General features: G+C 38.9%; 1 protein-coding gene across 1 annotated transcript; it reads right to left on the bottom strand.

Moving 5' to 3' along the window:
* Positions 1–255: 255 nt before the first annotated feature.
* LOC142177261 (putative mitochondrial protein AtMg00820) lies at positions 256–594 on the bottom strand. The gene has a single exon (XM_075245733.1). It carries the CDS (start codon positions 592–594, stop codon positions 256–258), a length of 339 nt encoding a protein of 112 aa, XP_075101834.1.
* Positions 595–15,931: the final 15,337 nt, after the last annotated feature.

Raw genomic sequence — 15,931 nt, 5'->3', positions numbered from 1 at the left:
AGAAAGAATTACAAACATCTCATTGGACTTCTTCACATAAATACAATGGTCTTCATTGATCATGGTAAAATCATACGAGATCACCTCCTTGTGAAATCTCAAATACCATTGCCTTGAAGATTGCTTCAGGACATAAATGGATCTTTTTAATTTACAGACCTACTTTTCTTGGTCTTTAACGATGAAGCCTATAGGTTGTTCTATATAAATTTCTTTGTTTAGTTCTCCATTGAAAAAAGCCGTCTTTACTTCCATTTAGTGTAATTTCATATCCAAACGTGCAATAATAGCCAAAAGTAAGCGAATTGAGGTAAACATCACACCTGGTGAAAATGCTTCCTCATAATCTATTTCATCTTCTCGAGTAAAGTCTTTTGCTACCAATTGTGCCTTGTATATTTTTATTGACCCATCCATTTTGTGTTTAACTTTGAGAACCCGTTTGTTCCCAATGGCTTTATACCCAAGCGGAAGGTCAACTAGATCCCATACTTTGTTGGTTTTTATGGACTCTAATTCTTCTTTCATTACTTTCATCCACTCATTTTTTTCAGGGTGCGATAAAATCTCAATCACAGACTTTGGCTCATCCATTTCTATGGGAGATACTAAGAAAATCTAATCTTCAATCTCATGAGTACGTTTGGGTATATTTTTTCTGGTACTCTTTCGTAGTTGAAATTCAAGTTCGTCAGAAGGATTTTAGGATTGAGAATTCCCACTCCAACTCGAATCAAGAACAAGATCCTGATCAATTTGATTATCAACCGTGTCAGAAGACACTTGCTGACTATCTGAGTTCAATATTTCATAAAGAGATTCTCCGTTCTTTACCTCGCCCTTGTTTAGAAAATTATTTTCCAGAAATGTGACATCTCGTGATTCAATCTCAGTAATATTTCCATCCTCTAATTCACCAATGAACACATACTCTTTGGAGTATTCTGAATATCTTATAAATATACATTTCTTGCCTTTTGGACCTAATTTACCAAACTTGCTAAAAGAATCTTTTACATATGTAGCACAACCCCAAGGTCGTAAATCATTTAAGTTTGATTTATGACCAGTCCGAAGCTCATAAGGAGTAGAAGAAACTGATTTAGAAGGCACTTTATTCAATATGTAGGTTGCACTCAATAATGCATATCCCCAAAAGGAGATAGGTAAATTTGCATGTGCCATCATGGATCTTATCATGTCCAATAATGTTTTATTCCTCCTTTCCGCTAGATCAGTTTGTTGAGGTATGTAAGGAATAGATAACCGTCTGGTGATCCCCTTTTCATTACACAATTTTTTAAATTGATTTGATATATATTCACGCCCTCTATCGGTTCTTAAGGTCTTAATCATTTTGCCTAATTGATTCTCAACTTCATTCAGATATTTCTTAAAGAATTCAAGTGCTTTAGATTTATGAGAATTCAAATAGACATAACCAAAGCGCGTGAAATCGTCAATAAATGTAATGACATATAAAGCACCATACCTAACCTTCATATTCATTAGACCATAGATATCATAATGAATTAATTGCAATGGAAGATCAGTTCTCTTTGCCTTTCCAAATGGTTTTACGTGTGATCTTTCCGGCAAGATAATTTTTACAAGTTGTCATTTTAATTTTAGAAAAAGTACCTAAATTTCATTCCTTCGCCAATCTATTCATGTGATCCTGCCCTATCTAACCTAATCTTGCATGCCGTATAATAACATCAACACCATTATTACTAGAATAATATGCTATAGTACAACAGTCAACATAATAGTTATACGTAAAAGGATTACATTCTAACACAATAAAACCATCATAACGATGTCCAAAACCATAAAAAAACATTGTCAAGAGTAATTCTAACATCATCATGACTAAAATTCAAATTGAAGTCTAAATCTAGAAGAACAGACATAGATACTAAGTTTCGTCGAATTTGTGGAACATATAGGACGTCATGCAACATCAAATATCGACCACCATGCATGTCCATTCTGCAAGTGCCTATCCCTTTGACTTTAAGCTTTGCATCATTTCCTACATATACATACCTTGTTCTAGGTGAAACTCGACGAAACTCTATAAACGCTTCTCTATCATGGCTCACATGGTCGGTGGCCCCTGAGTCTACATGTAACGACCTGACCGGTTATTTTTCTTTCTAGATCCCTATTCCCCTAACTAAGACTCCTCGTACATGCTTTAACTATTTTATGACTTGCGAGGATGGTTGGTTTATGTTTGGAAGGGTTCGGGTTGAAATCAGAACACTTAGTTCCTTAATAGTGGCCTATGATGGCCAAGTTTGACTTGAGTCAATATTTTGAGTAAACGACCTTAGAATGGGGATTTGATAGATCCAATAGGTTTGTATGATGATTTTGGACTTGGGCGTGTGTTCGGAATGGGTTTCGAGTGATCCAAGAGCATTTCGACACTTAATGTTGGATGTTGGTTCATTGAAGGTTTCCTAGTTCTTTAAATTTGGTTTGCAGTAGACTTTGGTGTTATCGAGATTTGTTGGTTATTCCGAGCTTGGGAATAGGTCCGTATGGTGGTTTATGACTTGTACACAAAATTTGGCGTCATTTCGATAGTCTAAGTATGATTTGGCGCGTTCGGAGCTAGTTGAGATATTTGAAGTTCATAAGTTTATTCAATTAGGTTTTGGGGCACGATTCTTCATTTCGTCATTGTTTTACATGTTCCGAGAGTTCAAGCAGGTTTGTATTATGGTTATGAACTTGTTGGTGCATTTGGGGGGGGGGGGGGTCCCGGACGGCTCTAGTGCATTTTGGACCGCCCGGAGCTAAGTCCAAAACTGCTGGTGTACTGTTCTGGTTTCCTTCTTCGCGAACGCGGAAGGACCCTCTTATTCGCGATGGAGGATTTGGGGACTGGGTGATGTTGTTCTTCGTGTTCGTGAAGTAGGGGTCATGTTCAGGGAGGGTTGGTACCAGTGGTATTTGCATTCGCGGTTGACTCGTCGCGTTCGCGTAGAAGGCCTGGGCTTGGGCCTGGGAAACTCACTTGCCTTTCGCGTTCACAAGTGGAGGAAAACGTTCACGATGTGAGGGAGGCTTAGTGCATTGCGTTCGTGAGTGTCTTCTCGCGATCGCAAAGAAGAGTTTTCCTAGGTTCGTGATTTTTGCCTTCGCGATCGCGAGGGCTTGTCCGCGATCGCGAAAAAGGCAAACATGGGCAGTGACTTAATAAAAATCGGGATTTTTGCCTTTTTGTTCATTTCTCTCATTTGTTGGCCTATTTTGGATCGTTTTACGGAGGGATTTTCACCTAGCATCTTAAGGTAAGCGTATTTTACACAATGTGAATTTAATACCTAGATTATGGGTAGATCTTAATATGGAAATTGTAGAATTTTAGTATTTTGTTGGAAAACCCTAGGTTTTGATAAAAATGGGATTAGACCACGAAAATGGTCATGAAATTGAGTAGAAATTATATATATGTGTTTTTTGAGGTTACGGGTAACAATTATTTACAAATATTTCCAGAATCCAGGCACGTGGGCTCGGGGGTGAATTTTAAAAATCTTCCAAATTGGGTTAGGTAATCACTCTAATAGTTAAATTATTAACGTTTGAGAAATTATTGATTAGTTTGTACAACTTTTGGCAAGTTTTGGATTATACGGCACCGACTTGAGACTTTTAGAGTGATGTGTGAACCAGAAAGTGGACTTGGGAATGAGGTAAGCCTCTTGACTAACCTTGTAAGAGGGAATTAACCCCATAAGTACTTAAATTGTTATTTGCTACTAATTTTGAGTGCTACGTACGCACGAAGTGACGAGAGTCCATACGTAGCTAAAATTCATGTTATATCCGGGTTGACATAGGCCTATATTATACTATTGCTTGCACTATTTGAACTCAACTTGCTAGTTTACTTGCCGTTATCAATAAGTAAAACTTGGTTAAAGATTATGTTAAATAGAGCTTCATCACTTAGAGACTTGGCGGAATATTTAATTATTGATGGAAATTATATTCTTATATGGGCTTACCCTGGAGTTGTAAATATACAACTCGTAATCCGAAGAGTTTCTCTATTCCTGGGAATCGGGCCGAATGCCTCGACAATATTTATATATATTATGGGATGCATCCATGAATCGGGCAGTACGACCTCAGTAGTGTATGTACACGATTATTATGGATACACGTTGTTTACGTACTCATGCTACACTTCTGCACATATTGTGCAGGTTCTTAGGCAGGTACATCTGGAGTTCGTCCGGGCGCGCATCAGCATTACCCGAAGGCTTAGTAGTGAGCTGCTTCACATGCTCCGTTCTGCAGCACCCGGAGCCTTCTCTTGTTATGTTTTATCATTTCTGTCTATTTTGTTTCAGACAGTAGTTCTTAGAGAAATTTGTATATTTACTAGATGCTCGTGCACTTGTGACATCGGAGTTTTGGAATTCTAGTAGACACTCATGGGTTTTGATTATTTAATTCACTATCTTACTGTCACGACCCAAAATCCAACTAGTCGTAATGGAACCTAACCCCAACCCCAATTTAACAATAATCCAACTCAAAAAAGATCTACTGAGAAAAATAATGATGATATAACTGAACTTTTATACAAAGAATCCCCAAAGACTGGTAGTACAAATGATGAGCTTCTAAGATTTAGAAATGTACATAAACAGATTTGGTTAAATCTAAAGCTGCCACGAACAAGAGACAGCTACAACCGGAACGCAGGTTCATCTTCAAAGCCAGCTCCCGCCATACACAACAATATCAGCTCCAAAATCTACACGCAAGGTGTAGAAGTGTAGTATGGGTACAACCGACCCCATGTACTCAATAAGTAGAAAACCTACCCTTAGGTTGAAAGCAGTGACGAGCTTGGACAATGATTAGAGTCCAACACCAATAGCCAACAACAACTTATTACAACATAATAAAAACAGTATAAGAAATAACTCAAAGATATGATTCTCAACTCGTTCACAGATATGGAAAATAGGCATGTTTTTTTAGGTATAACAGTAAAATCCAAATTATTCACCGAAATTACCAAAATATGAGTAAGTCAGAAAAAAACTGTGATTTTTTCCAAAACCTTTCAACAACAGATAAGATATTTCATTCTCAGATGGCATGAGAAAAATACATCTCTATGCCTACATGTCAATATGCATGTGAAATCATGAATGTCACAAAACCATGTAGCATAAGGAAATGCATCTCTATGAATGAATGTCAAGTACGCATTCCAAATGCAATGCATCACAGTGATGAACATATGCACTCACACTTATCACACTCGCACTCCGACTCATCACGCTCAATCACTCAGCATACTCAGTCACTCAGCACTGTATGGTACCTGCGTTCACTACTGGTATGTTAGACTCTGGAGGGGCGGATCCTACCTAAGCGCTAATATAAAGCCAATATAGCCTACTGCGGTGTGCAACCCAATCCCATCAATAATAATTTGTATAAAGCTAATATGGCATGCTGTTGCGTGCAGCCCGATCCCATCAATAATAATATATATAGAGGCAATATGACTTGTTGCAGCGTGCAACCCGATCCCATCAATCTCACTCACAATCCAGCCCTCAGGCCCCAACTCAGTCACCAATCTCTCCAGTATCTCGGGCTTACAAATCTCATGCCAATCAGCCCAAACAATGATAACATGATGTGATAACAAATGATAACAGAGACTGAGATATGATATAAAAATGAATGAATATGACTGAGTATGTGATTGCAATTTAAGAAAATAACTCAACAACAGAAATGACCTCAATGAGTCCCAACAGAATAAACATATAGCCTAAACATGATTTCTAATATGGATCACATTTCAATTACTCTAGCACATAGAAATTTCATGGATAAAAACAAGATTAGGTAGCTACACAGTACCACAAAATCAACCAAGTCATAATTCACACTGTGCACGCCCACACGCCCGTCACCTATCATGTGCATTAACTCAACACCAAACACATAACATATATATTCAAGGGTTCATACCCTCAACACCAAGTTTAGAATTGTTACTTATCTCGAACAAATCGAATCCAATACCGAGCAAGCCAAATAGTACTCTAAAAATGCCATCATGTGCGTACCGACTTTTGAACGGCTCGAAACTAGCCAAAAGCAACTCAAGATCATCAAATAATGCCAAAGGAAATAAACCCAATCGATAAAGGTCGAATCTTTAATCTAAATCCCAAAGTCAACCAAAAAGTCAAACCCGGGCTCGCACCTCGAAACCTGACAAAATTTACAAAATCCGATAACCTATTCAATTTCGAGTTCAACCATACTAATTTCACTCAAATCCGACTCTGAATCGATGTTCAAAACTCGAATATTCACTTTATAAAATTTTAGACAAAACCTCCAAATTCCTCTTTGAAATTCAAAATCCAAATGCCAAAAATGAAGATAGATTAATGAAATATAATCAAAACTGAGTAGAGAATACTTACCCTAATCTGTGTGGTGAAAATCACCTCTAAAATTGCCCAAATCTAAGCTCCCCAACTCAAAATATGACAACATGAACCAACCCTCGAATTATATATAGTATGCCCAGCACTTTCGCATCAACGACCAAATTTTCGCTTCTGCGAACTCGCACGTGCGGCCGAGCATTCGTTTATATGGAACACGCCCAAACTCAGTAGCCACTGCTTCTACGATCATCTCTCCGCTTCTATGCATATAGAACCGCGCCTGCGGTCGCGCATATGCGCTCAGATCCCCTCACCTGCGGCTTCTCACCCTCCAGTCCAAATTCGCTTCTGCGATGAAGAGACCACATCTGTGAAGTCGCTTCTGTGACCAAGATTCCGCAGATGCGGCTACACCAGCACCAGAAATTCCTTCAGCCATGTCGCATGAGACAAAATGATTTGAACATCGCCCGACACTCACCCCAGCTCCTCAGGACCCCCTCTGAACATACCAACAAGTCCTGAAACATAACACTGTGAAAGTATACAACCATGTGTTAATGATTAGTGTTTAGGAAAACATCTCTCGAGTATTCTCCTAACTTAATTTAATCACAATTCAACAAGCCCTTTCGATTTCTTAAGAGAATCACTGAATTAAACCAAATAAAATAATGCAAATATAATCACCAAAATATTCCCCTTTTGATTAAATAAGCCGGTGAATAAAGTTGCAATAATTCAAAACTCGATAAATGAATTCAAGCAAGAACTAGAGTTAAAATCCACAAATATTTATCAAAACACTATATCTGTCAAACTCTAAGGTAAACTACTCCATAATCATGGAGGAAGTCATCACAAATATAATTAAAGAATAAGAAAGCATCAATCTAATGTTACGATCCAAACTCCCATATTGAATTGATGGAAAGATGATGAAATACTGAGTAATGTAGCCTCCAATGCTCTCCCAAAGATTCCAAGGTCAAAAGTTTCTTCAAAAACTTCTTTTTGGTGTATTTATACCATGTAGTAGTGGGCTCGGACGAAACTACCTTTTCCAAGCCGAAACAGGAAAGTACTTTGTGAAAATCACACAAGCGCGCCGCGCCATGCGCCGCCCTATGCGGGGCGCTAGTGGGAAAGTTCAGAGAGCAGCTTCTGATGGATAGCAACACAAAATCATTACCGCGCCGCCCCATGCAACACGGTAGTGCAGTTTTCACAGAGTAAATTGTTTTTGTCCATTTTTTATATCCAAACTTGGCTCCCGACCTCCGAACGCGATCCCAGTTTAATCCCTTGGGCTTTTACTCAGACTTCAAAGCTCCAACTTGTTCGATTTAGCTCCCGATTATCTTTTTAACTCGGAATCACTTCCTGTAAGGCATAAAACACATAATAAGTGCAATACACTAACATTTAAGCTTAAACGCAAGTAAAATGCAGTAATTGGAGTGCAAACTATGACTAAAATACGGGATTATAGCCTACCACAAACACCACACAATTAAACCATTGCTTGTCCTCGAGCAATCAAACTGCACTTCTCATAGAGACGACCTTATTATCAGACAACTTCCCTAATGCATCATGCCAAGAATATTTAAAATAGACTAAGCACCATATCATAACATCCTAGACTCAAGACTCGAGTCCAAATTATGTGCCCTCACACAAATCATGTGCCCTCACACAAACAATAGAGAGTAGTTCCATACACAATAAAATTCACAAACAACTAGGAACTCTGGATAGATAGAATTAACTCATTCTCAGAAATAAAATTCATGCGCCACAGAAGACGTACCATTGCTTGCCCGTAATGTAATACTCTATTAATTTAGCTCATTCAGTCAAGGATCAAGTATAAATTTAATTGGTTGTAATGTAGGATGCGGGATGGGTAGGATACATTTGGATATAGTGACTACACCTCCCTGAATACTTTAATACATACATTTCATAATTTAAACCCCACAATTATTTTAAACCAAACCCCAACCTTCACAATATTAAGCTCCCCATATTTTTAAGCACAAACAAGAAGAGAACTACTACTAGCAAGGAATCAATTTTTCTCTTTTCTGCCACATACTCACTCTCTCTCTTTTTTTTTCTTTTTTTTAAAGTTCCGATTCCAGTTCTAAACCCCACAATTATTTTTTTCTCTCTTTTTTTCCAATTCTTTACATGTGGCTTTCATAATTTTTCAACCAATGCACCTTTCTCCCTTTTCAATAGTTCCACTCAAAAACCCCGACCGTACCTCCACTTAGATTTTACAAGCTCATACAAATTCAAATGCTCACGAGAGGTAATAGGTTCAACCAGATAGGTAACTCAAACAAAGGGGTCAAACTTGTAGTGTGGTTGCCAAAGAAATATGAATACAGGCTCAACGGGGCTAACTAAAATATCCATTAATTAGGTGGGTAAAAGCATATAATTGGCTCAATAAAGAAATACCTATATCACTTCCTAGACTGAACAAGACTTCTATTTTGTTTTGCAAACACACGGGGAAAGTTCTAGACATCAACTGACACGCACAGAATATCAACAAAACCTCACTCACACATTGGCACATAACTCACTTAGGACCGAATCTATCCTGACTCTCTAGTCAAAGCAGTTAAGCAAAGTTACAATCAACAATTTAAGGCACTTATACATGAGTCAAGAACTAAGCCTTGGCATCAAACCTAAGGCACTTACTACTCTCAAGGAACAACAAAGTTAAGAAAAGTCATCTCCATTTAACACTATAGCACAAGACTTATCTATTCCTAACAAAAGAAAAAACTAACTACACCCAGTTCAAGAAAAACCCTTGGAAAAGAGCCATGGCATAAAGAAAAACCAAGAGGGAACTGTTACACTACCTAAAAAAACAAAATATTTTTTTTTTTACTTTGATCCCTTAAGAAGACAGTCGAGAAAATCCATCATTGGGAAAAGTCAAAAAAAGAAATTCAATCAAAAGAAACGAAAATAAACACACATATACATATTTACATCCCCCACCCCATACTTTAAATTGTGGCATATCCCCATGACACAAATAAAAAACAAGAGGTAAAGGAAACTTCCCCGATTCATCTAGTCCGGGTCTGAATCGAAGTCGGGATCTCCTTTGCACGCTCGACCCAGTGCACACATCCATGCTGAGAGCTTCTTTTCAGCCTTCTTTGGGTACTCCCCGCACTTATCCGTTTGACTCTCTCCAAGTTGCTCCTTTAGGCCCCCCTTTCTCCTTCCATATTGAGGATCAACCATTCTTCCCCCACTCTGAGCATGAGCTGCCTTTACTGAATATCTAGAATTGCTCTGCCCATAGCCAAGAAGGGTCTTCCTAAAATTAGAGGGACCTCCCTATTATCCTCCATATTCACCACAATGAAGTCTACAGGGAACACAAATTTGTCCACCAGAACCAACACATATTCCACTATTCCTTCATGTATGATTGTGGTCTGATCCACCAGTTGTACGTACATAGGTATCGACCTGATTTCTCCAATCTCTCCCTCCAATTTCATGAAAATTGATAAAGACATAAGATTAATGAAAGCACCTGAATCACACAATGATTTTTTAAACATAGTACTTCCTAAAGAGCAAGGTATAGTAAAACTCCCTGGATCTCAACACTTTTGAGGGAGATTATTTTGCAAAATGGCGCTACAACGCTCTCTGAGCTTGACCACCGATGTCTCTTCCACTTTTCGCTTCTTGGACAATATCTCATTCAAAAATTTAGCATAAGTTGGCATCTGTGAAAGCACCTTTGTGAAAGGTATATTCAGATGCACCTGCTTGAGCACTTCTAGAAAGTGCCTGAATTATTTGTCCAGCTTTTATCTTCTTTGCTTCTGGGGGAAGGGTAGAGCAGGCATGTATTTTCTCTCCTCAGTCTCATCATACATTCTTTGTTTGTCTTTCTTCTTCCTTGTTGGAACTTCAGATTTGTTCTTCTCCTTCAGGTCATCCTCTTGCTCTTCCCTCGCTTCATTCTGAACTTGATTTCCCGTCAACTCATTCTTCTCAACTACCAATGGATCTCGCAATACTTTGCCATTCCTCAAAGACATTGCATTTATAGTTTCCTTTGGATTCCTTTCGGTATTTGTAGGAAGGGTTCCTGGAGACCTCTCGGATAACATACTAGCAATCTGCCCCACTTGCCTCTCTAAGTTTCGAATAGCTGCACCATGAGATTCAAATCTTTCATCCGTCTTAATAATGAAGGCCTTCATTAGATCTTCCATGCTAGACTGATTTGAATGTGGAGACTGGTATTACTGCCTCTACTGATTCTGAAATCCTGGAGCTCCTTGTCCCTGGGGTTTCGGATTATTCTGCTACCATGAGTTCATGATACCACTTGGTGAACTCCAAGAAAAGCCTCGCGCCTCTGTCCCATATAGTTAAAATTATTACCACTCTGGTAGTTGCCTCTGGCAAAGCTTCCCATAACATTTACCACTTCATCTGCAGCTGAGGTATGATACTCATGTGTTCGATGACCCATTCCATAGAAATCACAAACGAATGATGGTTGGCTCTAGACCTTGGCTAAGGTCAACTTTCTTATCTCTTTGGCCATGGCGTCTAGCTAGGCTTGAACTGATATGTTGGAATCTACTTGTTAAACCCCAGCTGATTTTATTTTATCATTACTCTCAGCAAGACACTGGTTAGCATCTTCAGAGAGCTCATCAAGAATTGCCACAATCTCCTCAGGAGTCTTCTTCATTAAAGGACCTCCAACTGCAGTGTTCAGAGTTCGTCGTGAGGGAGGTGTCAGTCCATCCCAAAAGTAATTGGAATTGCATCCACAATTCAATCCCATTATGCTGACACTTCCTTAATATCTCCTTGAATCTTTCCCAAGCCTCAAAAACTATTTCAGTGTCCGTCTGGCAGAAGTTGTGAATTTTCCTTCTGAATTTCACAGTTTTAGTCATATCTTCCCACATCCTGCTGATTGACCTCATTGGTAAGCTACGAATCCAGTGCTTCATGTAATCCTTCAGTGAAAAGGGGAATGCCCTTAAGTATACTGCATCTTTTGACACTCCGTTCTACTGGAAGGTGTTCATGATTTCCTCAAAATCCATCAAGTGAGTGTTAGGATCTTCATTCACCTTCCCTCTAAAGACACAATTGTTCTGGATAGTTTGAATCAAGCCTTGCTTCAACTCGAAATTATTTGCTGCTACTGGTGGAGGTCTGACACTCGACAGTCCCTGATTGTAGACTGGTCTTGCATAATCACCCAATGCTCTACTAGGCCTGGGTACCGCATTCTCGAACGGATCTTCAACCAAGGGTCGATTTAGATTGAATCTTCGACCCCCATCACCGTCGACGGTCTCATCAGCTGCTCTACGGGCTGCCTCAGCTGCTATCCGTGCAACTTCTTCTCTATGTTGTGCTGCCTCTCTTGCAGCTAAATTTACTCTATCGTCACCGTTATTAGCCATGTGTTCTGGGGTTTAAGGTTGCCCCAAGAACTTTCCGATGAGTTTTTTCTCTTTCCTCAACTGTCGCAGACTCTTTTCCACATCTGGATTGTATGGAATCAATTCCTTTGAAGAAGTTCGAGTCATACACTAGAGACGTCAATTTGTTGCCTTCACACGGAAGAGGAAACCATGAAGAATAAATAAAATAAGTTCCTAGATTAGCACCAAAAATTAATTTAAACGCTATTGATTCCAATCCCCGACAGCGGCACCAAAATATGATGAGCGCAAAACACAACACAAAATTAATGCTCGCTAATGAAAGATAGTATAGTAAAATATCGTCTTCACAAGGATTTGATTTAAACAATGTTCGCTCAATTTATTGCTTAGTTGCTATTCATGAGGATCACACTTGAGTTAAATGATTATGACTATGTTTGACTACTAAAGTGAAGCAATTGACAATTGACGACAAGGAATTAAAGATTCGTAGAGTTGGTTTCTTATCAATGTAAGGAATAAGGGTCGAGACAAGATAGGTGCAAGATATCTATTTGGATTTAACTCTAGTTTAATTCACTCTAATATTCTAATGATTCTCACGAATTCACTCGATAATTAATTCAAATGCGAAGTCAAGACTCCTCTCTCGATTAAATCTTAACTTTACGAGGTGAACTAATTTAAGCACTTTGAAAGTATGCAAGCATGCATTAATATATTAGTCTTTAGAAAAATGTCTCTTGAATATTCTCCTAACTTAATTTAATCAACAATTCAACAAGCTCTTTCGATTACTTAGAGAATCACTGAATTAAACCAAACAAAATAATGCAAAGATAATCACCAAAATATTCCTCTTTCGATTAAATAAGCTGGTGAATAAAGTTGCAATAATTCAAAACTCAATAAACGAATTCAAGCAAGAACTAAAGTTAAAATCGACAAATATTTATCAAAATACTATATCCGTCAAACCCTAAGGTAAAATACTCCATAATCATGGAGGAAGTTACCACAAATATATTAAAGAATAAGGAAGCATCAATCTGATTTTACAATCCAAACTCCCGTATTGAATTGATGGAAAGATGATAAACTCCTATGTCTTGTAGCCTCCAATGCTCTCCCAAAGCTTCCAAGGTTAAAAGTCCCTTCAAAAATATCTTTTTGGCGTATTTATACCATGTAGGAGTGGGCCCAGGCGAAACTACCTTTTCCAAGCCGAAACAAGAAAATACTTTGAGAAAATCACAAAGGCGCGCCGCGCCATGCGCCGCCCCATACGAGGCGCTAGTGGAAAAGTTCAGAGAGCAGCTTCTGATGGACAACAACACAAAAGCATTGTCGCGTCGCACCATGCAGCGCGGTTGTGCAGTTTTCACAGAGTAAATTGTTTTTGTCCATTTTTTATATCCAGACTTAGCTCTCGAGCCCCGAACGTGATCCCGATTTAATCCCTTGGGCTTTTACTCAAACTTCAAAGCTCTAGCTTGTTCGATTTAGCTACCGGTTATCTTTTCAACTCGAAATCACTTCCTAAAAGGCATAAAATATATAATGCGTGCAATACACTAACAGTTAAGCTCAAACACAATTAAAATGCAGTAATTGGAGTGCAAACTAAGACTAAAACACGAGATTCTATCCCACCGTCCCACTCACCCGAGCTCCTCGGGACCCCGTCCGAAAATAGCAAAAAGTCCCAAACATAACACTGACCTACTCGAGGCCTCAAATCACACATAACAACATCAAAACGACGAATCACACCTCAAATCAAACTTAATGAACTTTGAACTTCCAAAACTCTTGTCGAACCATATCAAATCAATCCGGAATGACCTCAAATTTTGCACACAAATCCCAATTAACATAACAAAGTTATTTCAATTTCCGAAACCATAATCTGAACCTGATATTAACAAATTCAACTCCCCACCAAATTTATGAACAGTCCAAACCTTCAAATTGCCAGCTTTCGCCAATTAGTCCTGAAACCTTCTAGAAATATCCAAATGCAAATCCAGGCATACATCCAAGTCTTCATCCGGACCTAACGAATCATCAAACCTTAGATCCAGGGTCAAATATTAAAAAGTCAAACTTGGTCAACTTTTCCGACTTAAAGCTTCCTAGTTGAGAATCATCCTTCCAAATCAATTTAGAATCATCTGAAAACTAAAACTGACGATTCACAGAAGTCATAATACATCATACGAAACTACTCAAGACTTCAAATAGCTTAACGGAATGCAAATGCTCAAAACGACCGGTCGGGTTGTTACATTCTCCCCCATTTAAATATACGTTCGTCCTCGAATGTGCCCAGATTCGTTCCAAAGCCATCAAATCGCCGAGTAACCTTACCATGCACACGGGGTGATCCCAAGTCACCCTATTACATATAAGCATGACAATACAACATAACTGAAGATCATTACTTAAACCTTAGTCCGTAAACCTTAGAACCCAATTTCCAACATCCGAAATTACTTACAAGACTCGAACCTCGCATCTACACACTGTATAAGTCTGAACAAGATATATCAAGCCATAACCATAACCCAAAATGTAATCACATGATATACCACATAACTCGTATACTTATATCAATAATTCTTGATTACAGTAGCTACTTAAAATAAATCCAATACCGATAATAAACCTCATATAAAATAAAACCTCATTCAAAACCTTCTTATACTGCCGGTGATAGAAGAAACATATAGAAACCCATAATGTAATGACCCAGCCGATCGTTTTGAGAGAATGAGCACTGATCCCCTGTTTATTGTTCCCTCTATTTTATTTTGTGGGTTTGTGACTTGTCGGGGTACTTGGTTTCGGATTCGGAAGAGTTTCAGAGTGGAATGGGACACATAGTCCCTAAATTGGAAATTTAAGTCATAGGAGTTGACCGTAGTTTGATTTGTGTGAAGACGATTTCGGAATGGAGTTTTGATGGTTTTGATAGCTCCATTGGGTGATTTTGGTCTTAGGAGCATGTCCAGTTATTGATTTGGAGGTCCGTAGGTCATTTCGGCGTTAGTTGGCGAAAGTTGGAAGATTTTTGAAGGTTTAACTAAGAGTGGACTTTTTGATATCAGGGTCTGATTCTGATTCCATAAGTTGGAATAGGTTCATAATGTAAATTATGACTTGTGAGCAATTTTTGAGGTCAACCGGACTTGATTTGATAGGTTTCAGCGTCGAATGTAGAAGTTAGAAGTTTTAAAGTTCATTAGGCTTGAATCAATGCGCAATTCATGTTTTTAGCATTGTTTGATGTGATTTGAAGGATCGAATAAGTTCGCATGATATTTTAGGAATTGTTGGTATATTCGGACGGGGTCCCGGGGGCCCCGGGTGTGATTCAGATTGAAACTCGAACAAATTGAGACTTGTGAAATTTGTTGAAGCTGGGTTGTTCTTGTGTTTGCGCACCTGCGGAGGATTGGCCGCAGGTGTGAGCTCACAAAAGAGAGCTCTTGGTCATAGAAGCGAGTCTTTTCATGCCCAACAGTGGTCGCAGAAGCAGGAAATATTGCGCAGAAGCGCCTTCGCTTCTGCGATGGCTGGCGCGCAGAAGCGCCAGTGGTCGCAGGTGCAATCCCATGCCCGCAGAAGTGGTCTCGCAGATGCGGGACCTTATCCGTAGAAGCAAAAGCCCTGGACTTAAGTGTTTTCCGAACCTGCCATTGGGTTTTCCGCAGGTGCGGCATCGCAGAAGCGATTCTTGGGCCGCAGGTGCGGTTTGACTAGGCAGAATTTGGGAAAGTCGAGGGTTTGGTTTCATTTTCACTTTGGGACTTTCAAAGTTCAGATTGAGGCAAGGTTTTGAGGGATTTTCAGAGGAAACATTTGGGTAAGGATTCTTGACTTGGTTTTGATTAATTCCCACCAATCTATCTTTGATTTCTTCATCTAATTAAGGTTTTGGATTGAAATATTTGGAGAAAAAGGTGTAAAGTTCTTAGACTAAATTCTTGGGTTTTG

The sequence above is a fragment of the Nicotiana tabacum genome, chromosome 23 (assembly GCF_000715075.1).
Source record: "Nicotiana tabacum cultivar K326 chromosome 23, ASM71507v2, whole genome shotgun sequence".
NCBI lineage: Eukaryota > Viridiplantae > Streptophyta > Magnoliopsida > Solanales > Solanaceae > Nicotiana > Nicotiana tabacum.
This window is presented reverse-complemented; position numbering and strand designations above follow the sequence as displayed.

Excerpts from the sequence above, each read along its gene's own strand:
- LOC142177261 (XM_075245733.1), bottom strand. The coding sequence starts at position 594 with ATGGATGAGCCAAAGTCTGTGATTGAGATTTTATCGCACCCTGAAAAA.